This window comes from Idiotropiscis lumnitzeri, chromosome 3 (assembly GCF_059441095.1).
Source record: "Idiotropiscis lumnitzeri isolate Australia: NSW breed Sydney's pygmy pipehorse chromosome 3, RoL_Ilum_1.0, whole genome shotgun sequence".
Taxonomy (NCBI): domain Eukaryota; kingdom Metazoa; phylum Chordata; class Actinopteri; order Syngnathiformes; family Syngnathidae; genus Idiotropiscis; species Idiotropiscis lumnitzeri.
The window spans coordinates 13,562,456-13,586,654 of NC_142393.1; the positions used below are offsets into that span (position 1 = coordinate 13,562,456).

Consider the following 24,199-nt stretch of genomic DNA (forward strand, 5'->3'; position numbering starts at 1 on the left):
TTAGGAGTCTTCCCTGAGGGACCCCCGCACACCGTGTTAGAGCAGCAGTCAGGTCGTGAGAAACTGGCGCAGATGTGATGCGGATGAGACGGTATTTGTCTTGTAATATTGCTTGTGCGTCTCTGAGGACGTGCATCCTCGCGTCTGTTTGTATGCATTTGCCAAGGACCGGACTGAAAGCTCCTCTGACCTTTGAGCCGTGCTTCAGCTGGTCAGCCTCTGTGGACGTGACACATTGCACTGGGAAGAAAAACTGGACAGGCTGAGCTAGAATGCAAAGCAGTGAGACATGGAACAAAGGTCCATTCATTTTGGGGGCTACATAATTATTTAATGCTCCAGTAAGCAGCTGTAGCAGCATGAGGTAGACTTTTGCTTTAGCATTTTTTTTCTTGAGATATTTTTAAAACTCATGGAAATATTAGTTTAAAAAATGTGACTAAAGGTTTTATGGAAAATATTTTAAGTAATAGCTCCTGAAAAGGAAAATGAAACTAAGGGATTGCAGTCCTAGAACCAGTTTTGGAATTTTTCATTATAGTTTTCATTTCATTTTGAGTTTTTTTCCCGCTAGTTTGAGTTCGTCTGTAGAGTGGGGTAAGCTTTGAGGACAAACACTACGTAAAATGGACAGATAGAATTAAACAATTCTTGTCTTTCTATATATTGTGGAATGAAGCACCAACTGAGGTTTTAAGTAAGCAACCATGGTACAGTGAAACTTTCTCATTTATTTTTATCCTACTTAGATGCTGTAATTCCCGTGATCTTGTATCTCTTTTTTTCTTTGCACTATCCCCAAATGTTATTTCTTTGAAAGGAAATGAGCAGAGGAAATGCCAGCAGTGCAACACGCTGGTTCTGTGTTGATCGTCCACAAAGATCCCTCCCTCCTTCTATTCCGCATTGTCAAGGCAAGTAATAGTTTGCCAGGAATCCGCAAACACAACATATGTACATTGATGACGTCGTGCTAAACAAAACAAAGAATTATAAAAATTTCAACTGCTGTGATGTGATTGGTGGGGTTTAGTTCCCAGAGGCTGCAACAAAGCACCCTCAAGAATTTGAAGGAGGGCTTAGTGACAAAAAGCCAAATAACTAAAAGTACTTTGATTTGTGTTCCTTTTGGAAACGAACAATACATCCCACTTTAAAAGAGTGGGCAGCAGCGGGTGAATACGACTTGGAAATGTAAATAACTGAGAGACGTAATTAGGTCAGACCATGCGCTCAACAATGTTCCAGACACAAGTTTAATTTGTTCCATGATCACATTTGTAAGATAAAATCATCTCAAATATTTTTTTACTCGTGAAATGAATACAAATGGAAGGAATCCATTCCAGCATCCCTAAAAAAAACATTAAAGTATTAATGAGTATTTTAATAAGAAAAATAGCATTTTACAATTTTGTATGTTATAAATCCATAATTCTGTATGGAAAGAATTAAAGAATTTTTGCCTCATTACTTGCTCACGTTTACTTCTTCTGGTGTACGTGTCTTGGCCGCCTGGTGGCAGTGTCGTACAGACATAGAGACACTCGTGAAGAAGAGTTGGCTCAGGTATGATATTAGTCATCACAAAGAGGAAAGAATATATGGCTGTGAGTATTGTGTTCCTCAATCTCGTGTATTAAAAAAAAACCGTTGTGTAAGGCTAATAACACCGCGACACAGATGCTAATTGTTAGCCTGTCTGTAGCATTTTGAATTGGTTGTTAGCATGAAGCTAAACAGACTACATTTTATAAAGTAAATGTATGTGTTTGTTTTAAATGATTACTTTAGCTTAACTCGGGATAAAGCACCTCCGGTCGTCGAGTTCCGCTTCCCTACGTTTTACAATGATGTCTCCCTCCTCCAACACATCTGATTCCAATGATCAGCTCCTAAGGAACCTCTTCAGAAGTCTGACATCGATCCTTGATTGCGCCAACCAGAGTGCATACATTTCATGAAGGTGCGTAAGTGACTCATTTCTGTTGATGTGAGGATTGTTACATCCAAAAAAGTGAACAGTAGCATTGTTTTTCTGAGTTATGGGAGAAGATGTCCTTATGAGAGACTGCTGAGGTGGCCTGTCGCCAAAAGGTCAGTGATTCAGTCCCCCCACGAGGTTTTGGCGGATAGCTCCACCTACTGGTGGCTTTTTGCACTGTGCATTCGTAAAGGGGGGTTGCAGTGAAAGATATATTGGAGTTTGAAAGGATTGTCAAGGTCTGCTGTGATGCTGATGACCTACTTTTGAATCTGCTTTTATTATACAATTGGTAATGTCCGATACATTCATTCACACAAGATTCATATTGTTGACTGTCGTATGAGTGCAAAATAAATTAAAACAATAAATTAAGAGCTTGCATGCAGTTTTGGTACGGGCTAGTGGGTAGTGCTGTGTGGTCACCTGCGGTACATTATACACTTTAAGAGCAGTAAGAATATCAAATTTTACCCACATCATGTTAGTGCTTTCTCACATGTCAAAAATAATTTTCGATGATAAAAAGCGATGCGTGTGTAACCCGTTTGATTAAAATCCAAATTTTATTAGTGGAACTCTATGGACACAAAATCAAGCTTCCTTTTTTTTGTCTGTTTGCCTTCACAGCCAGGCCTCCACTCACCAGCATGCAATGGCAGTCTTCATAAATAAATGTCAGCATTCTTCACCTGTCAGAAAGTTGGAGCTTCAGTCCATCTAAAAGCAGTCACGACCCATATGCATGATGGTGTGACTGACCGAGGTAGGTGGATCACTGTTCCACAGCAAGGCTGAGGCACTGACAATGAGCCACAAAGACACAAACAAAGGCTCCCATAGCTTTGTAAAAAAGTTCTCAAAGTGTTGGCTATAGTTGAAAGATTCTGTGGAAGCAACATGCACCCCATTTGAAGTGCCGGGTCTGAATCATCCTGGAATGTGAAGGGTGTTTCCAGCTGTTCTTGTTGGATGGAAAAGTGCAAGTGCAGTCCTTCCTGTATTAATACTGTGAGTGATAATACAATACCAGCATATTCTAAATCAGTGCTTCCCGAACTTTACTAAGCTAAGGAACATATTTTACATTGTTCTGTGCGTCACTATCCATTCCATGGGTAGTTGAACAAAGTATATCAATTATCTGTCGTAAATAAATAATTTTCAGACTAATTTAATTTGAATAATTTCCTGTGGCACTGCTGAAGATCTATCAGGCATTCTGGTCGTGAATTACTAAATGCTTTGCGGTACTGTTTGATAGCTGGTGAAGCTTCACAAAGCACTTAATAGGATAATTTTTTGGACTCATCGAGATGGCACTACCCTTTATTTTAAACCAAGAGCAGCATCTAGAGGAGTAAAAAAATCGAAGTGCTTCATAAAGCTTTATTTTGCCAACACTACAATTTGGTATTGGGAGTAGTAGTTCCCACTGACACAGTGACCCAAGAAAAAAAAATCTCTTGTGTATTTTTCAAATTTTATTCAGAGCTTTAATACAATTGCTATAGGTGTTTCTTAATTGTAATCCTGTCAAGAAGTTGGCAAGAAAACTACAAAGTGCACAAGACATATGCCAGCCCTTCAAAAAAAGTTTTAAGGTGATTATTTGTTTTAAGACTATATCGGACAGCACGAGAGCCAAAATGTTTTTTTTTTCTCATTGTTGTCTTGCTTTATTATCTTTAAAATTTGGCAGCATTCTCTGGTGCACTAAACAAATGTAGATATTTTGACACGACATCCAGTAGTGTCGCCTTGCAGACTCAATAACAGGTCTTATTATGGTTATACATGGAAACGTTGTCATAAATCCAACTTTAGCCTTTATTTTGCAGTGGAAGCAAAGTCCATGATGCACAGCACAGTTGCAATATAAACCCAAATTTCACACACGTTATAACAGAATGTTATACTATAAAATAATAATTAAAAAAAAATAAATAATTACAAACACCGCCACAGGCATGTTAATGAATATTTATCAGTTTTCCGTTTAAATAGATCCCGGAAATTGAAATCCAATTAATTGATGTAAAAATGCACAAAATGAGAGGCTGTTGTGAGGACTCGCACTCGGAGTGAAACCTTGTGTCAAATCTCACTCGCGAGACAGATGGAAGCGAAAGAAGTAAAAAAAAAAGAAATAAATAAATCTCACCATCTCAGACAATTTTTGTCACTTGTGTTCTCTCACTTGCCTCCAACCTTCCGGATAGGTCTCATTTCTCAAAACTTATCAGAGTGACATAGAAGTCCACATATGACAACTGTGAGGCCCTAAAAATGGACAATTAGCATCTCATAGCATTTCCAGCCTCTTCATCCATGAGGAACATCAAAGCTTGCAGTTACAGTTTTGAGACAGTTTTTTTTTCTTTCAACAAATTGGGTTTTCACACAGAACACATTCAACACCTCAGCCCAGAGTGTAAGAATGCAGAATAAATAGCATCTTGTCATGTAACTGTGTGAAGCGCTGTGATCCTGCATAACTTATCTTATCACAACCACTTCTTAAAGATGCACAAAGTGTTTGGTGCGCAAACTGCATGAAAACACTTTACATGTCAGGGTGCCGCCGGGGTTGCTCAGCAAAGTCCAAGGCAGACCGCAGGGTCAAATAATTTGCGGTGCTAATTTATGCGTTAAAATGGGCATGCGAAGATAAGAACTGTCACAAGGCAGATTGCTGGTGGTCTTGTTCCTGTCTGATTGTGGCAGCAAGCAAACGTCTTTATCTTCACTTGTTAACAAACGTCTGCATGGGTCACGTCAACCTGACCAGCTCAGTCCTGTGGCCCATTTTTCATTTAATTTTGTTGCTCTCAAAGTTGAATCGAGGTAAATCAATCACTTTTTTCAATTAAAGTATAACAACTTTTTCTTTTTTTTTTTTTCATGACCAAAAGAAAACTGAAAGAATGAATGATAAGCGGATTATGCTGCAACTTTTCATTATGCTTCAATTGCTCCGTCTCAACTAAAGACTTTTTGGCTCTTTTTGTTGTTGTTTTTGTGCGGTTGCTCAGTTTGTGTCTTTGGTAAACACGACGAGCGAGCCTGTGCAAAAACACTTTCATCACACCACATAATACACTTTGCACCGGGGGGTGGAAACAAGAGGAGTGGAACTAATGGGCCTTTTGAAGTTCCAAACAATCCACTAAATAAAAGGCAGCTAAGGCCTAAATGTGTTTTTTCATTGGCGTGCTTATGGAAGATTATGAAAAGTGTAATTGTAATATGTTCCGACTTGTTTGTTAGTCAGCTTCTCGTTGTGTGTTGCTTTGTTCAAACACACCAAATTATTGTTGCAGCATAATTGAAGTGTGTCTCCTTTCATCTTTTAGCGTCATTATGTTTCCTAAGCCTTTGGCGTATTAAGTCTTACGTAAAGCACAGGAGGCTGTACGGTCAAGCGTTTTTCAAAACTAAATAGTCTGCAGCGCTGGTTTCCCTTTTGCTGACCTGAGCTAATCACAGCCATCAGACAAATGCTTCAGCACGCAACGTCATGGTCGGTCGGACATGATGGTTCAAATTTTGACTGTATTTTGAAAACACAAATGGAGCACTCGTTGTGTTTGTGCAAACGGCAACATGTGACTTTACAAGAATGAAACCCGGAGGTGTGAATGACCTTTATTGTGAGGGCAAACGGTAAAAATCGGAAGAGTGATTTTTTTTTTTTTTTTTTCTTGACATGAGTTGTATTTAAGCATTTTGCAGTACAATTGCCTCCCTCGGCCACTCGAGCAGGAGTAAATCTTCAGAATGGATATAAAATGTCTTTACTCAGAGTGCATGTTGCTCTCATCAGTATAAAATGTGTTTTCTTCTCATCAAATGAAAGTTGATTTTAATCATTTGAAATACATTTAATCCACTACTTTGAAAAAACAATTATAGCGAATATGTCACACTCTTCTAAGTGTGAACATTACGGTCGTCTGTTTCGACGGGTGCCAAATTTTGTCTCTTTCAGAGTAAAATTTTCCTCGATTAGAGTAAAATGTACTCGACAAAATTTCCTGTGCACTTACTTAAACACCAAAGATGGATCTTTGTTCTGCTCTTGTGCACCTGTCAGATCACGTCCATGAAAACAGCACAATGAAGTCAGCAAACACACACCAAGACCAACTCATTGATGCATCCTAACGCGTGTTGTGAATGTAAAATGATGGGACCAACCCAAACCAAGATTTCTATCACTATTTCGTTTGTTCTCACTTAGCAAATGCGCCACACCTTCACAAAGTTTCCTTGAAATCAGTTGTGCAGTTTTTGCAGAACTAATTTACAATACATAGCAAGGAAATGATCTGGAATCAAAACAATATTGTACCTCCACTCTCTGCAGAAGAAAACTAGCCAAATCATAGTTAAAATATTATCATCAGAACGAAAAGCCTTCCCATGACCTGCGGAGGATCTGAGTAATGCAACTTCCAGTGGACCATGTGACTTTTTCTTTACAATTATTATTATTCTGTAGAATGACCCATTATACTCTGTGCAAGTTGCCGTTAGTGTATTCATTTCGAACCCGTTATCCGAAGTGCTGATGGTTCTGGTCTGCCTGAACGTTGCGGTCCGGGCAAACTTTCTGCACGAGCCTGTAGTCGGTACCAGTGAAGGCGATGAAGATGCATATGACCTTAAAAGGTTTGGCACAGATCCATGCTGCCTGTGACTGAGTGTTTTCTGAGTAGCACGTCTGACCCGGGTCGTACATACAGGGCTTGGTCTTCTTGGACCGGTTTGTTCTCTGGTACTCGATGCGGCAGTTGAGTTCAGTCATCACCATCAAGTCCTGCTGCTGCTGCTTGTGCCGGTCTGGAGATGTGGCGCTCGTGGATTGAAAGTGGGAAGCTAGGTCTGGGAACAGTACCGAGTTCCTGGTCTGAGTACTTGGAACTCCAGTAGGATCCAGAACCTCCAAGCCAACAGCTTTGGAAGGTGGAACAATGCTGACGGATATGTTTCCTAAATGAGAAGAGTTGTGGCGGAAGTAGACACTGAACGTGCCGTTGATGTGGTCCACGATTTTCCCGGTCACCAGAAGACTAAACTTCAATGTTTTCACATTGAAGTAAAAGTCACCCCAGCCCAAAATCTTCTTGGACTTTGGGGAGACCTTTGAATGAGGTTTGGATTGAGGATTGTAGAGATGTTGATCGAGGGCTTGAGAAAAGTTCTGTGGCCAGCCGTACGGGCCAAGGGATCCGTACGCAGGGGTTTTGTATTTGGTGGAGATGATTTGTAAGTCTTTGGAGATGTGCTTCACCTTCAACGCTGCTCCAACAGAAGCTCCTCTTACTCCTTCAACTGCTTTCCATTGTTGGCTTGGGAAGTCCGCGGCTTTGGTTGCTTCTCGGCCCTTTGAGGAACAATACACGGGTTAAAAGTCACTTATCACAGATGATGCTCATATGTTAATAATAGATCTTATTATATTATTTTTTCAAAAAAAATCCAAAATCATTGAACCTACAATAGTACATACAAATGTAATAAATGTAAAATGGGTGAATATTTTACTTAGTTTGGGAGGGAGAGGGAGAGAGAGGGGGGGGGGGGAGGGAGAGGGATGGTGAGGGGGAGAGAGAGAGGGAGTGGGAGGGGGAGAGAGAGGGAGAGGGAGAGAGAGAGGGGGGGGAGAGAGGTGGGGGGAGCAAGAGAGAGAGAGAGAGGGGGGGGGAGGGGAGGGGGAGAGGGAGGGGTGAGAGGGAGGGGTGAGAGAGAGAGACAGACAGAGAGAGAGAGAGAGAGAGAGCGAGCTTGACTTGGACTGCAGACAAACAAATGCAACAAGACGTGGCATGGATGAAGGACCAAAGACGAGGAACCAAAAGCAGGCACAGACAAACTGACAAGACAACAAGGAGCACTTGGACAAGACAGAAACGGTTGGAGAGAGCTGATTGGCTAATACTCAGGACTGGGATGTCAAGCACAGGTGGACCCAATAAACGTAACGTGAACACACGAAAACTAACTAGTAACCAAAATCAAACTCAACCAAGACTTAACATGAGCCAGTTTCGGGCAGTAATGTCATCCCAGTACTGCTTTACAATAAAACACAGTGACCAATTTTAAAAAATGGTTTGAGTAACTCATTCACTGCCAGCTTTGCTAAAATTAATGTACTGGGCAAGGGAATGACCGGCATGAGAGGTTGAAGAACATTTTTTTAAAAAGTTACTTTTAACACTAATACATCACTTTTGGTTAACGCAATCCTCAGAGTAATTGAGTTACTTTTGAACGAAGTAACTAGTAACTCTAACTAATTGCTGTTTTTCAGTAATTAGCACAACACTGAACATGACAAACTCTCTGTTTTGTATTCATTGTAATATAAAAATCTTAATGTTGGAGATTGAGAGCTCTTTTTCCTCGTTTACTAATAGTGTGTGCTGTTGAAAAAAGTGCCCATCTCTTTACCGGAAGTAGCAATGCTGACAAAATAACAGCGTTATGGGTACGAAATGAATTGTGCAAATCCAGCTGTCATTCTGGAGTTCCTCTCATTAAATATAATTTGTAAGTAAAAGTTTGGCTCCACTGTGAGAGACAGGTTCAACTTTTTAATGCATGGAGACGACGAAGCAAAACTTCTTCAGTGAAAAGTTGCCAACAGCCGACTAAGGTTTGCATTCTCCTCGATATTTTTGGGGAATAAACATCTCCCATGTGGGATGTCATTAAGGTGGATCACCTCCAGCCGCCTTGGCCACGTTATCAATTCACATCGGCTGTTCCATGCTGTGTCACAGTCAGGCGCTGCCGCTATATGCGCTGCTCTCACCGAGCCCAATTAGAGTCTACAGCGTGACAACCATGTCAGTGGATCTGTGACGCCATGCTGGCACAATGTCTGCGGAGTGCGAGCCTTAGTGGATGCCAGCCCAACGCCGGGAGGGAATGGGGGATGAATAAACGGAGAAAGGAGAAGGCCTGAGATGTATAATTACTTTGGAAAATATTTTGTCAATGGCTCGAAAAAGTTTGTCTCAAGCGACCATTTTTGCACAGCCTCTTGTTGCCGGGCAGATTTTGTGGGAGCTCAAATGTCAATATGCGTCTATGACAGTCATGACTAGAAGTCGGTTTAAAAAATGACATTTCCCCCAGAACAGAGGTCAACAACATTTTAAAAGTAATTACTGCTTCTTGGCTATATTAAATAACACATTTGCGCAAATTAATTTTTGTATGACTGGTCGACGTCAGATTTTAGTCAGAGATGACTTTGACTTGTTTACACTTATTTATAGAATTTTCTTTACTTTTCTCCAGGAAATCAAGATTTCTGAAAGAGCTTAATTTTTTTTGCTTTAAGGTTTGACTCAAATGCTTATGTAATTTGGATTTTACCAAGCGTTAAAATTGATAGCTCAAACGTGTGTGATTGTGAGCGTGGGTAGTTGTTTGTCTTTGTGTGCCTTGTGATTGGCTGGCGACCAGTTAAGGGTGTACCCTGTCTACTGTTGACATTATTACTCCACTGGAAATGATTTTACTCATTCAATGATGGACATACCTCTGATTTATCTCATTTGCATCATATTTTCTATATGCTTATTAGATTTATAGCCAAACCTTTTTAAAAAGTTTATTTGTCTTGTGATGGACGCGGAGTGTGCAGTATTTATGTCATAAATTTCCATCTGCATGTTTACACGACACTCGTGTTGGCGGATGCACAATGTATCAGATTCTTAAACATATTTATCGGAGGCCTGATCTAAAGTTGTCCAATTCCATGCTTTTTTTTTTTTGTCATAAAAGTATTTTCAATATGCTGTCGGAATGCATAGCTCGATTATGCTACTCAACAGCAAATATTTTTAAATGTGTCACTTGCAGTGTAAATCCAGCCTCTGAGCCACATCGTCTGCCAGAAGACAACACCGGGCTCTAACATAAACTAAATTTAAAGTAAAAAAAAAAAATAAAAAATCAAGGCACTTGTGATTATGTAAATCTGTTGATCAAAGTGAACAATCTGCATCAGCGAGATAGTTTTTTTTTAACCACTTGCAAAGTTGCACACCAGTAGTGATCCAAAAATGGACTAGACTATTAGAGAGTAGTGCAATTTCCAGGTATGAAGGCTACTTTAGGTTTGTCCCTCAATATAACCTGAGAGAAATTCCATCACAAGATTTCAATCAAAATTTATATTCCTTGAATAATTCTTTAAAAAAAAATGTCCATCACTGGTTGCAAAACTCTACCGTATAAAATATTGTCTTGAACCCTCAAGTATAACAGTTAACGTTGTTAACTCACCGCTGGAGGGAGAAACCACAGGCAGGTGATGGTCAACTTCAAGCCAATGGACACCATCTTGGACAACCAAAGATCCATTCAGAGGGCAAAAGAGTGAGCTTGTCTCAAGGAGATGGCTTTCACCGAGTTGAAGCCACCAGACTAAGTGAGGACATTCTGCAGTGAGACGCTGAGCCCCCCCCCAAGAGCTATCTCCACCCCCTTTCAAAGTGAAGGATTTCTCCCCTGAACACACACACACATGCACGCACACGCACACGCACACGTCTCTGGTGGGCTCTGCACTGACAGCCACCCACTGTCCTTGCACATTTAAATCACCGGAAGCCTGATAAAGTGGATTCATGCATATAAGAGGATTTGTAAAAAAATATATATACTGACAAGTCAGCTAATGTTATGACAAATCCGTCTGTGAAAAAAAATTGGGAAAAGCCATTGCATTAACAAACTAGACAAGTCTTGCTTAATACTGGAGTAATTTATGCAAACTGATCGACTATCAACACAAGGACCAAAAAAATCCAAATATAAAAGTGATTAATCCCAACTATAGACAAATGCACACCAGCACTCGATTAAGTCGTGTGTCTTGTTGAGGCTCTTTTATTTCATATTAATGCTTCAAAGAACAAATAACTCGCTGAATTGTTTACATATTGCAGTGACTTTTGCACATTCCTGCAGTCCTTTTCAAGTGACGATATTTTCAAGGAAATAAATTTTAAATATCACTCACCCCAGATGCACCTCCCACCAGCCATGGTCGTTATTCTCGCAAGTATTAATGACTATTATGATAGTAACGGCACCGTCTTTGCGAGCCATCCATCCATTTTCTCAAGTGCTTTACCCCACCCGTGTCGTAAGCGTGCAGAAAGTTTTGTCATTTGTTGTCGTCTGTGCAATATTGGACATCGTAAACTGGCAATGAAAAGTTCACTTTGTGCTGCGGTTAGCCTCATTGAAACGTGGCGAATGTGAGCAGGTAGCCAAGTTTAAGTGATTAATAAACAGGCATTTCAACGGGCATTTCAATATTGTTGGAATTTTGGCGTTTTACTCTTATTACTAAAAATGAAGTTTTTCAGATATTCATATTTCAATTGTCACATGATGACCACAAATGGGCCTACAGTAGGAACAGAAATCACCCCCCCAAAAAAGTCATCTATGCTTCATTTTACCCAGATTTGAATTTAACTTAATAGGGAATGAATGTGCACCAATAATTGATTTTTCAGACGTGTGAAATTGGTTCAGACTGTCCTGTCAACATATGAAAAATATGGGGAAATGAAAACTTTTCGTTCCTTTATTTTCTGAAGTTAAGCATTTCTTTGCGCTCATTGTGCAACATAGTAAATGAGAGTACATTGTAATTGCACATACATATAAGTTCATTTCTGTGTTTGTCTGCCGCACTGTTCTGAGGTTGCAAGTTCAAATCTTGTCTTCCTGGCCCTGATTAGACTACTTCGGCTTCCTAACACATTCTAAAAACTAGAAAGTTAGTGAATCCCCGCTTACGCGCCGCTCGGCACCCATGGAGCTTCTTCTACTCTTTGTGGCAATGGAGCTCAACTCAACACTGCCACCAAGTGGCAGCGGCAATGTACTTTCCAGACGTCACCATGCAATTTAGTCACATTCCCGGTCGAATTTTTTTTTTTTAAATGTCACACACTTTCCATTAATATGTTAGACAGGCTATTGGACGTCACCATATGTATAACGTGTAATAAAACAAGTATCTTATTGATAAATGTAATCAGAAACGTCGATCACGTACCAACAATTGCTTACTCAATTGATGTATGTGCTTTTTTACAGCTATGATTCTCCCATACATTTGGACAGGAAATATACTCTTTCAGCTACTTAACTGATGAAATAAATTATAATTATTGGATTGTGAAGAAAATTAATGTAAAGCATGTACCATGTGATTTAAATAGATCATAATGCAACCATTGCATTTTGTTCACTCTTCACATGCAGGTAATGGCCAGCAGAGGGCGGTACTGCCTCACGTCGTGTAGTTGTCTATGACTATATAGAAACAACCAACGACATCTAAAATAAGATAAATCAATGGCATCCGCTGGAATATAAACGTAGACTCTCTGACTTCTGGTATGTGCACTCAAATGTTTGATACATCTTTTTCTTCTTCTTACACCACAGTGATCTCTTGCAGCAGATTTAAGGGGAAGTAGCCCAGTTTGCGTCCAGTGCTGACCTTCAAGTAACCTCCTTTCTCGTCTCCTTTCTTCACTACAATCTGAAAATGTAGAGCAACACCGCCACGGCCTGGTGATGAGAAGTACTTGCAGCACACATTTAGCAACATTTTGATGTCATGGCAGATGAAGAAAGCTTTAGCATGCTCAATTATTGTTTTCTTACCTGGTCTTTCTTCAGTGTGATTTGTCCCATCTCTCTGTTCCCAACAAAAGAGCGTGTGACCTTGTATACCCTCTCTGATGCGCGCACTTTTATGAGGTAGTTGGTGGGGAAATAGCCGCTCTTCTCTCCCATCTTTCCCTGGAAATTGGAGAGCATTTTATTACCTTAAGTCACTCATGTTCTACAATTTATATTGTTATTTTATTGTGTTTGTTCTTCCTGTTTGTGAAGGCCCCAATTTCTTAATTATTCATAGCCACCTATCCATTGTCAATAACGCTTTCATTTCATTTCATTTGTTTCAGTCATCATTTTCAGGGTCAAAAAGAGCTGGAGCCCATCCCAGGTGGACTCCACCTTCGCCATGTCACCTGTCAGTCACAGGGCAGACAACCATTCACACTTACTGGTATTTATACACTGCATATTTATTAATTTCCTTTCAAATATATATTTTATTCAGTTTTTTTTTCGTGTGTGTGTGTGTGTTATTCAGCTTGTGTTTGATGTATCCATATCATTCTGCCACTTGGGCAGCACGATGACATAGTGGTTTCTGGTTCTGGATTGAAATATTAGATTAGTCTATTGACTGCAATCTGATTATTATTATTATTATTTTTTTTTTTTTTGTGGCTTACCCTCCACCACTCTTCATTGGAGTCATCCAGGACTGTGATGCGATCACCGGGGCTAATACGAAACAGACAAGATATCCTTGAGATTTGATCACATTTCCAACCAGAGAATCAATACATCAAATGTTTTGTCATACTTACTGAAAGTCCAGATCATCCTTTTCAATGGCCTTGAAACGGTAGAGAGCCAAGTAGTAGTGTGACTGGGAAAAGGTTCCCTTTTGCTGTTGTTAAAAGAGCACAGATGCAATCATTTCAATTTCAAATATAAAACCAACTACTGAATGATGTGCTTAAAAAAACCGTCAATTTTGGCCAAAATACCACTCATAGACGGAAGAGAAGTTGGTTTCAAGATTTGATTTCAAAACCGACAGAGATTCCAGATCATCTTGACTGTAGAATTCTAACTAACCACGTCCTCACCATGCTGCTCCTAAATGTGCTAACACGTATTCAAGTCGCAGTTGTATCTTCAGTCAATAAAAGATATGGGTCGTTGCAAATTGTCCAACACCCAACATTCCAAATAAATAATGAAAGTTTGCGCAACGCTTTTAGCTTACCTTGTCATCTGCTTTTTCACCTCCTTTCTCTTTCTTCTCTTCCGGCTTCCCTGTATGACCGCCAGACGTCAGACTCATTCCATTGTCATTCTGATGAGCAACTTTTTTTGTTTTATACTTTGTACCTTCGCCTCCATCCTCATTTTCTTTGGGTTGTTGATTCTCATCTTCCTCTTCCTCCATCATCATCAGCATCTTGTGGAAAAAGAAAGAGTTGTTACTTTTGTAGTGCCACTTGTATATAATTACGTGGAAAGAATTGACGATTTTGGACAAATGAGACATTTCATAATCATAAATCAGGTCACTTACATTTTTCTTGTCATTTTCATTCTTTTTGCGCTCCTTATTCGCCATGATGACGCCCACCCTCAGGGTGTCGAAGACCGGGTCATTTCGATTTGGATTGTCTGATTGATGAGAGTTATTGGTTGATTGCAGCAGTTAATCAGGTTGCGCATTGAAGAGACAAAAGATGCAATTCTCAAAAAAGACTTTCAACGATGTTTTATGATCTAACATCAGGAAAACCCACTTGGATCTGGTTGGTCGCTGCTATACAGAGGGGAACTGTAGGCCCGTCTGAAGCCAGGAGGCTACAGAGACAAAATGTACAAAGGAATAGTTTTATTTGCGTAACAAATAGCAGGAGTAGTGGTTAATATTTCATTATCTACCTATTTTTGAAAATGTGTCTGTGAGTGAGCCATTCTTCTTCTGTCTAACAATTCTCAAGTTTGAGTTTCAAATATTAACTCCAGCCTTCCTTTTTAGAGTTTGCATTTTGTCTCTGTGTTTGTGTTGCTTTTCTTCTGGTACTCCGGCTTCCTTCCATGTTTCGAAAACATCCACGTTAGGCTTAAATTGCCCATATGTGTGAATGGTTGTTTGCCGATAATGTTCGTGCCCTGTGATTGGCTAGCCACCAGTCCAGAGTGCCCGAAATCCTCTGGGTTGGATGACAATTTGACACTGCGAGGGATTAATTCAATCTTCTAATTACCAATGGGAAAATGGATTCTTGCTTCAAACAAATCAGAGGGCGACCAGTATTCTTGAAAGGGTTCTATTCAACATCAGTGGTTCCACGAGGTATTGTTTTCTGTTAAATTTGATTCCCAGTGCCTTACATGCCAAAAAAGACTCACTATTTTGCCAAAGCACTTCTGGAACTCAACATAGGACTGACATGAATGGTGAATGTTGGTCTTGCAGTTTTTACACCTCAGAGCAAATTTGTTGTTCACTGTAAGGTCAGAAAAGCATATTAGAAATACACCAGAGTTTTAGATTAGCGTATGAAATTGTCATTAGTTCCCATTACATACAGACTATCATGCGAGCACAGACGTCACAGAACTTGGGCTTCTTGCAGTAGTGGTCCTTAAACTTGTGGGGCTTGTCGTTGACACGGATGACAAGTGGTGGAGGTTCTGGTTCCTTCTCCTCCACCTCCACTTCCTCTTCATATATAAAGTACACCTGGAGAGCGCACAGCATACTAACTTAATGCCCCGCGTTCCTGGCTATTTTCGAACGGGCGCTCTAGTTTGACCGTGCTGGGTTGGCACGACTCTGTCACTCACCGTGTCTCCGTCCTCCCTCACCACGTTGTCAGGAGCTGGAGGATTGTCATGAATATCCACCGAGTTTTTGTCATCTTCCCTGAGAGATGAGACAAAACTCTGTCATGGCACCTGGATTAACCGTTCAAATATTCTAGACAAAATTGTTTAAATTATATAATTGTAAAATTAATGTAAGTGAACTCCTGATAATACAAACGACACTTTTTTAAATTACATTTGTAGGCTGCATTTCTATATTTGTTTTAATTTATTCACACAATGATTTCCTACCTTACACAATGGTGTGCTAAACTCTCTCATATGAACAAAATGCGGCATTAGCAGCACTTTAACAAAATAGATTCAAAAATCGTACTTTTGTGTTTAGAAATACAGCCACGGAAGCTTAACAAAACAATTATCACCATGGTAATTGTAACCGAAACAGATTTCTGGAAGTATACTCACTGGTCCATTGCGTTCTGTCACTCCTGCTACGCCTACAATGATAAACAGTAGATAGACATATATTGAATCTTATTACCACTTATTATTATTATTATAATTAGTAATAGTTTGTACTGATGATGGTGGTGGAGGCAATAGTAGCATCATTATATTTATTACTTATATAGTTTATTTGTTTTACTTTTACGTTACTATGTATTTTCGGGGTGTTTAAATGTTGGCCTTGCGAACTGACTTAAAAAATTTGAATCAAATCTAACAGAAAAAAATAATTCAATATTGCACAAGGAACTGAAAATAGCACAAAACGACCGCTTCTATCACTTCTACTACTGAATATGTTCACACGTTTTAATTTTAGGACCATTTCTCAACACAAATTGTAACCTTAAAAACAGCAACAAATAATATGACAAGAAAAAACAACAACATTGAATGTGTTTCTTTTAAGTTGGACATGCAAATGATCCAGAAGACATTCATTCACAATGCACTTGTGCAATTGACCTAAACACAACTATTCTAGGCTACTGAAATTGAATCTCCTCACAGCTGAAGTGGGTGATAGGTTGTCAAAGCAAAACTAAGTGGCAAAAAAATAATAATTTTATTGCTTTTTGACCGTTTTATGTTTGTAATGTAGTCATTTTGTAATTCCAGTGCTTTATATACTGAAGCAACAAAACTTCTAAAATGGCACCGCAAATACATCGGGTCACTTTGTATGGTATTGATATGACGTGGTATTTTTTTTCATTTAAATAACATAAAAAATATTGTAATATAAAATAAGAGGGGAAATGCATACCTTTTTTGTGGAAGATCACCGCAGAAGCAGGATTGTGCTAGTTCTGTTTGCGAGTAAGTCCTTCAGCTGTTGCCAATAACTGGAGGATTTTGTAGGGGGGGGGTCAGTGGATCAGAGTCCGATAACCCACTTGATCAAGCGATACCTTCTCTTGGCTCATGCTAAAACTGTCTTTGCATGTCTTTAGTTTGATTTAGGTGGTTTCCAACATGATTCCTAGAGTCCTCATGTGAGTTGATGGCCTACTATGACGTTGAATGTGTTTGAATGGGTGTTTATGTAAATGCCTAACTGAGCACTCATATGTCAAGCTGACTGTTTGGGACAGCTGCAGACCTCAGACTGTGGTCAGAGGATTAGGAGAAATTAGATACACACTCTACCCATCCATCTTCGTCACACGTCCCCTTTCAACCTTTCCACATTTTTTTTTTTACCAAACCAAGCCTACAAAAATATGCATCTTTACTACTCACCCCCCAAAAAAATCACAAATATAGTTCTTATCATCCAATCAGGTCCTCAGTTTTTTTTTCTTCAGTTGTACAATTGAACCTTTATCCAGTCCAGAATAACAACGTGCATTAAATGTACCTTAACCTGTATTTTTAGGAAATGTATTGTTATTGTTGTGCATGTACTTGATACTTACTCTTTCGGGGTGACATTAACCATCTGTCTATGGACTGCAGATGTAAAATAGCCTTCTGGCTAACTGGCACATTTACAGAATTGTTTATTCATATTTAATAATAATGTGTCGTATGATTTGTTTGACGAGACAAAATAATTGTTTTTCATCACCTGAGTTGCTTTATAAGAAGGTTCTCAACTTTACAATAAAAGCAGCTATGATACATAGCACGGGCATGTTCGGTGTCAAAAATTCTAACTGAATTTGATACAAATCACCACATGGCAGAGACAAAAATGTTTCATGTGTAAAGGTGACGGATAGCTACAGCACAGGAGAGTGTCCATGTGCCTGCCAATAACAGACACAACATTCAAAATGGGACAAGTGTATTTATTTCATCATGCATAATTAATAAAAAAAAAACATCTGTGCATTGGCATTATTTGTATGCGTGGGGGGTGTTTATTTTAAACATACACAATTTAGAAACAGCTGGCACTGAGGGGGGGGGTCACCCAAACCTACAAACAAATGAAAACACTGGATGAAAGCAACAAAAGAGAAAAGAAAAGCAAAGAAAAAAAACTGGCCAACCCAATATATACCGCTTATACTTTGGACATTCAGTGTGTTCGAAAAAGAGTTAGAAGTATAAACTTGTCTCCTCCTACCTCTTTAATCTCCAATAAGTAATTACTATTTACAAAGGGACTGTATTAAAGCGTTACAGGACGACTCTGGCTCTTTAAGAAAAATTGCAACATGGGAAATGAAGTGTGGTAGTTCTGTGCTTTAGCGCGGGGTGGCGGGTTTTCTTGTCACGTCTCTTCGGACCGTTTTAGCTCACCGCGCTGTTTTGTATTATGTTGGAAGCCAATAAAGTTTGTGCAGCAAGAAAATTACGTGATATGCTTTTTAAGTCTCTGTTGGGAGATCACTGAACAGGGGAAGAAAGTGATAATACTATTTTAAAAACAAATGCTTATCATCTTAACCATTAAGATACCAATTAATTCATTTTAAATATACAAATTTTCAACTGTCATATATGTGATCATGACTTGCTCGTGAAGCGCTGTTATTATTTTTAACAGCATGGCCCACATTCGCCTGGAAGGTGACAAAGCTCCAATTGCATGTTGGGTACAATACTCATCGGACTCGGAGTGCGCATGCGCGATAGAAAACTCCATTATTTTTTTTTTTGCTGGGAATGTAAAATAAAAAAAAATAAAAAAAAACAAGCCAACTGAGAATTTTGGATTACATGGCTCGCGATGGTTATGGGAACATATCTGCAAGCAAGACGGTCTAGAAGTAGTGAGACGAAAACAACGTCTTGGATAAGTCTGAACCGGCAGCGGGGCAGCCTCCACTCTTGTCGGGACACTCCAAATCAAGTAAATTCAGTCAGCTAGCTGTGTTTCGCTAGCCTCTGTGCTAGCATTAGCGTTACCCAAGGCGCAGTCAAATTGCGGCGTTATTGCCCTTTGTCTGTAAATTGAACTTGCGCACGTTGCTCACACGTCGCACGCTCGTCGCACGGATACGCGAGCCACGCTGGGAGTGTTTCTTGATGTTTGCGCCAACGTTGTATCCGTCAAAAAGCATTCATTAGCTAGCCAGCTAACTTGATTCTCCCGCGAGCCAGCAAAGGGAAGACTTCAAAACTTCGCCAACAACAGAGAGCCCGACGCCGAGAAAGGTGGATAGATTCACCACAGTGGTCCCAGCAACATTTATGTCCTTTAGCGAGCAATGTATTTGACGAATTTCTAAGCGTGTGTCTGTTCGCCCAGTTGCGTTTGCGGTTAGTTGCATATTGTGGCTAATATGCAAGAGTTTAGTGCGCCTGACAGCTGTCACGACAACACCACAAAGTGGACGCGGTTGCTAGCTTAGCTGTTAGCCTAGCATTTTAGCCTGCCGTGTCAACCGTAGTGTTTAGGTTCTGTTTTGCCACGACTCGACACTTCAGACATGTATTATTGGAATATTTTGTTGTTCCATTTATTAGGCGCTTCTAACCGTGTTTGCGTTCTTAAACCGTGTGCACCAGTTGTTGTATATTCGACCTGTTTATGCAGCTGGACACCCACTAAAACATAGGCCTATTTTTTAACACACTCTCCCACCCTAAAAGTAGCGGCAGCATGTGATGAACTTCCCATGTTGTTCTTATTGTGAGGACAGTGAGTTTCATCTTATTATCTATGATATAAATAAATCGTATATCTTGAAATCTTCTAAATGGTCTGCTACTGTGGGACTTCCCATATTACATAATCCACCTCCACATTTCTGTTGCAGGCTCATCATCCTCATATCAGCTCCTCCTCGGATGTGAACTGAATAAACATCTGCAGCGTTCATCCTCCTGAGCAGAGGAGCGGTCTGGTTGTTGGGGACACTTTGGACATTGGATCAGGTTAACTGGCAGTCTGTGTGCTTCTAACCCACCAGCATGTTCATCCGACAGTCAATACCATAGCCAAACTCGAGCCTGGCTTCACAAAGATGACAAGGTATTCCTATTTATATCTTGATCTTTTAATTAAGATAATGAGTGTTTTTATCTCAAGTGGTTACAATGGAACATCCTGAAATCAAACTAGTCATTCTGTCAAAACTGTAGCATTCTAGGCTCACACTGTCCCCATAATAACAATAATAATAATAATATACTCTGCACGCAAAGATTCATGTCACGTGTGTCCCCGCTAATTTTCTTCTTCGTGCCATGCATATGTTAGTAAAAAGTTAGGGGCATCTGTTTGATGCATCTATTCATACTCTAATCATACAATTCAGATTTTTTTGTTCAAATCCAACCCAGGCTTGTTTCGTATGTGGATATACATTTTTCAAAAGATTGGTATTATGTATCTGCGACTGCAGACAAGATGCTCAGGTTGCACTCATCTGACCGATTTGTGATCAAAAGGCTACAAACATAGCTGATTGACAAAGCAGACAGTGCGAAAAGTTATGGTGAAGAAAAAGAATTGAGCATCAGTGACCTACACTGTGAGCATTGGCAAAGCGGATACAACTCGGTTTACTGAGAGAGAAGCGTTCAAAACCTCCACAACTTTCTTAATCATTCTCCGATTTTTCAAAAGATTAGTATAGTAGAAAAGCTTGCTATGCACAAAACTGCACGATGGGACCAAAACTATACACAATGCTGATTTGCACTGATGCTACAAAACTATCTATGAATACAAAAAAAATACTTGGAAACACGTTTCTCTCTTCTTGGTCACCAAGCCGTTTTTTCCAATTTTAAGAGGTTGCGTAATCGGAGTACGTAGTAAATTTAATTTTTAGCCCATTTTGTTGCTATTGATGACTGTCACTAAGTTGTAATAATTAAAAAAAATGCACCTTCCTTATCCCTTTGAATTGATATTTTGCTTTTTACAAGCTTAGTTTTCTTTGATCCCATAGTATCACATTGCTATCGAGCTATCTGGCAAGAATAATGAGATTTTTGTCCATATTGCCCAGCCCTTGCACGTACTAGCACTGGAACAGAATGAGGGTGAAAATCTTTGAAGTGTCCTTTTCACGGTTGTTGAAGTCATTTAGTCAACTGATGAGCAGATTCCCTGTGGCAGTTATCTTTGTGGTTTTTATAAATGAGTATAATTTCAATGTGTCGTGTATCTCGAGTAAAAACTTTTTCGAAAATGGCATCCTTCATTAGTTGTGCGAATGCATGGTCACACATTCGTGCGTCTAACGTGAATGCACGCTTTAAGCACAAATTTGTGGATGTGCACTGTTAGTGAATTTGGACCAATGTTTTAAAGTGTGCATTGATTGCACAGAGAAAGAACTACACTCCCTGGAGACACGGTTTTGGGCTTGTTCGTTCATTTACCAAAACTGGTTTTTAAAAATAATGATATAACTGGTTAATAAATGGCTGGCAGAAAAGAATAGGCAAAACCTCCCCGCCTTTTCAATTCTACTTTTGACAGATTGTTGTAAAAGACATTAGAACACCACACACACACACACACAAGGCAGGATTTGCACGGCAGGGCCAAGTACCAAATCCCAATTTAATGTTTTATCCGATTTATTTTTATATTTTTGACTGTCTAGTTCCATGCACATTTGTGAGTGACACACAGCTGATGTGTTTACATTCACAGAGCATGTGAATCAACCCGTATCATTACAGATTGTAATTGCATTGACGCGACTCCGTTGCATCAACACAGGGCAGTGACGAAACCACAACAAACAATAATAAATAATACCAATGTGTTTTTTTTCTCTTTGTGCCATTATGATTTCTATCCAAAACGCAACTCGAGTCACGCAGTGAAATTTCAGTCTCCCACTGTACCGCTTGATCGCCACTGACTACCATATAAAAGCTAGTTAGTTGACTGCTCACTAACTGGTGGTTAGCACAAGAAGCTAAAGCTAACGTTGCACTCAACAGTCACACATTGTTCCTTCTAAAACAGTACACCGCAATAGCATCAAATGTTCTAGGACATACTGTAGATTGTTATGGTTTAAATTTGTTTACTTCATGGTAATGTGGTGCATTTTCTTTTCATATTCGAAAGCGATCATCCTTTCATGCTGGTCTTGTACAGTGCGTTGATAGCTCACACAAGATACAGTTCATTGTTCAAAAGCTGGACCACATCTAAAGCACCCCCACAACCCCCAAACTTGGCTCAAACAAAATTAAGTTAAAAGTTGTGTGGTTTTGCTGCTGCAATTGTCAAAGAACCGGTATGATTTGAGTGAAGGTTTGTTGTGTCTGTGTACCAAGCCGCTGGCAGGCTGCAGCTACAGAATGATGGGAGGAAGTGAGACTGGCGGTGGGGACAAGGATGGGGTGGTCACTGCTGCCATACACGTCCCAATCGGCTGGCAAAGGAGAGTGCACGGCGGCCAGGTGGCGTATGTCAGGTGCGTTGATTGTGCTGATAAAAATACAAAGTAAGATCCATAGTATTTAGGCAACATCATCAACGTAATTGTGGTTCTGAACCTGAACTTTATTTAATGCAATCCTTCCTCCCGCCTGTAATTAAACTGCCATCTTGTTCAGTAGAAATACTATAAACAGAATATTAGGAAATCAGAGAAATATTATGAATGCAATGACTTCTTCCGATACATGCAAAAATGCTGAAGAGCAAGTGAATATGGTGCAATGTGTATCCAGCCCATTTTATTTAATGAATAATTTTCTGAAATATTAAGGTTTCAAAATGTGAATCGCATGTGATGTTTACCTTTTTCTTCAACTCATCTTGACATGTCATATTTCAACCTTGAATCTGCTCTTTATATCTGCTCTCACTTTAGTACGTGGTGCCTTTCTAGTTACATAAGCAAGCTGTGGCTAAACATTTTTTTAATGACTGCATAACTCTAATTTCATCAGATGGGTAAAAATCACTCCCTTTTCAAAGACTTAGGCAGTAAGTCAGAGAAACAACAAAGCTCTGTGTTATGTTTCAAAATTACATACTGCAAGTTTGACTTAAAACTCTACAGCCATTCCAGATATTTATCAGTCAGCGAGGAGATACTTAAGTGCATATGCGTATGTTTTTGTAGTCCCAGTGGTACTTCTCTGTCCTCCCTGGATGAGGTGAAGACCTATCTGTTGACTGATGGCACCTGTAAATGTGGTCTGGAGTGTCCGCTTGTCATCAACAAGGTAAATCTGTTTGCTTGTGCTATTGTGTACTTGGCGAGAATTGGCAAAATGGTGGTATATTTGACTGTGCATAACTCAATCTATCAACATCTGATATGAGCCAGTGGTCTGCTTATTGGGTAACGTTGAGGTTCATTTGAGCAAAAAAAATAAAATTCCCTCACAGAATGTAGTATGGTATTCAAGAGCAAAATGCACTGCTTGAAAAACATTCGCATACTCCATGTCAATCACACATGTGGTACATCTACTTGTCCAGTTCAGATGATTCCACTAGTATCAATCTGGAATCAATTTCACAAGATTGAATGCAAATTAGAAAAATAAAAAAATAATAAATAAATAACAGCCAATTGTCAAGACAACACTGTTCACTTGTTTTCCGTACAGTTGCCAAAGACCTTTTTCCTTGTCATTGGTAGCTTGAGGCAGTGTCTGCTGCTCACAGCATTTGTTGTTGATGTAGCGCAGCTCCTCAAGGGGGCACATCCATACAAGCTGTGGCCAGTGTTTGCTATGGTACCCTCTACCCCTGGGACTTCATGTATCGTTGCTTCCCAGAGCTCATTGATGTCCTGTTTTTTTGTCTGGGAGGACCTCCCGAGAGCATCAGAAATTCATTCAAGGAAATTCACTGACTGAATATATTTCATGTAAATTGTTGATTTTTTTTTTTTTTTCAATATGTATTGAGTTGTTCTGAGACTGAACTAGTTTGTCATTTTCAGCTCCCAGAGAATATAATTTAGTGTCACAACAACCTGGTCCCTGATTTATTTATTTCTTTTAATTAAACAGGTTTTTAACTTTACGTTGGCGGTAAAGGTAGAGCAGCACAAGCAGCCTTTAGGCAAAACAGAGCAAGACATGACCAAACTGTGCAACCATCGCAGGAAAGTGGTAGCGATGGCCGCTCTGTGTCGCAGTATGCAAGCGTCACAGCTGCCCTTTGCTCACCTTCATCACACAGGTAAGACAATCCTCTATGATTCTCGCATATTAACGTTCTGGCGGCCATGCCGACTGTCATCATAATGGCCAAATTGAGTAAGCAAATGTATAAATATTGGTAGCAACACACTAATAATGCATTAAATAGGCTGATTGTTA

The 24,199-nt window shown here is 39.7% G+C and overlaps 3 protein-coding genes across 7 annotated transcripts in view; 1 reads left to right on the top strand and 2 right to left on the bottom strand.

The window, feature by feature from the left end:
* Positions 1 to 1,565: 1,565 nt before the first annotated feature.
* Positions 1,566 to 24,199, top strand: part of mbd6 (methyl-CpG binding domain protein 6) — a 30,899-nt gene continuing 8,265 nt past the window's right edge. Inside the window, exons 1-7 of one of the 5 annotated variants that reach the window (XM_088290354.1) lie at positions 1,566 to 1,610; positions 1,795 to 1,966; positions 2,615 to 2,750; positions 19,699 to 19,913; positions 22,190 to 22,329; positions 22,987 to 23,089; positions 23,888 to 24,059. In XM_088290354.1, the coding sequence (XP_088146480.1) occupies positions 22,214 to 22,329; positions 22,987 to 23,089; positions 23,888 to 24,059 (391 nt within the window). In that variant the 5' untranslated portion in view covers positions 1,566 to 1,610; positions 1,795 to 1,966; positions 2,615 to 2,750; positions 19,699 to 19,913; positions 22,190 to 22,213. The other 4 variants (XM_088290353.1, XM_088290356.1, XM_088290352.1 and 1 more) reach the window with 4 other exon arrangements.
* LOC148340022 (neurexophilin-2-like) lies at positions 3,719 to 10,457 on the bottom strand. Its single transcript, XM_088292250.1, has 2 exons — positions 10,295 to 10,457; positions 3,719 to 7,373 (listed from the first exon to the last, which is right to left on the bottom strand). Exons 1-2 carry the CDS (start codon positions 10,370 to 10,372, stop codon positions 6,543 to 6,545), a joined length of 909 nt encoding a protein of 302 aa, XP_088148376.1. The 5' UTR covers positions 10,373 to 10,457; the 3' UTR covers positions 3,719 to 6,542.
* stac3 (SH3 and cysteine rich domain 3) lies at positions 11,145 to 17,067 on the bottom strand. The gene is made up of 13 exons (XM_088290357.1): positions 16,752 to 17,067; positions 15,944 to 15,975; positions 15,494 to 15,572; positions 15,236 to 15,389; positions 15,056 to 15,153; positions 14,443 to 14,503; positions 14,220 to 14,317; positions 14,033 to 14,102; positions 13,908 to 13,957; positions 13,483 to 13,565; positions 13,345 to 13,396; positions 12,704 to 12,841; positions 11,145 to 12,578 (listed from the first exon to the last, which is right to left on the bottom strand). Exons 2-13 carry the CDS (start codon positions 15,949 to 15,951, stop codon positions 12,471 to 12,473), a joined length of 999 nt encoding a protein of 332 aa, XP_088146483.1. The 5' UTR covers positions 15,952 to 15,975; positions 16,752 to 17,067; the 3' UTR covers positions 11,145 to 12,470.

Excerpts from the sequence above, each read along its gene's own strand:
- LOC148340022 (XM_088292250.1), bottom strand. The coding sequence starts at position 10,372 with ATGGATCTTTGGTTGTCCAAGATGGTGTCCATTGGCTTGAAGTTGACC. Across the intron at positions 7,374-10,294 it reads TGTGGTTTCTCCCTCCAGCG|GGCCGAGAAGCAACCAAAGC; the intron begins GTGAGTTAACAA and ends TGTTCCTCAAAG.
- stac3 (XM_088290357.1), bottom strand. Across the intron at positions 13,397-13,482 it reads AAGGATGATCTGGACTTTCA|CCCCGGTGATCGCATCACAG; the intron begins GTAAGTATGACA and ends GTTTCGTATTAG. Across the intron at positions 12,842-13,344 it reads CCAATGAAGAGTGGTGGAGG|GGAAAGATGGGAGAGAAGAG; the intron begins GTAAGCCACAAA and ends TCCAATTTCCAG.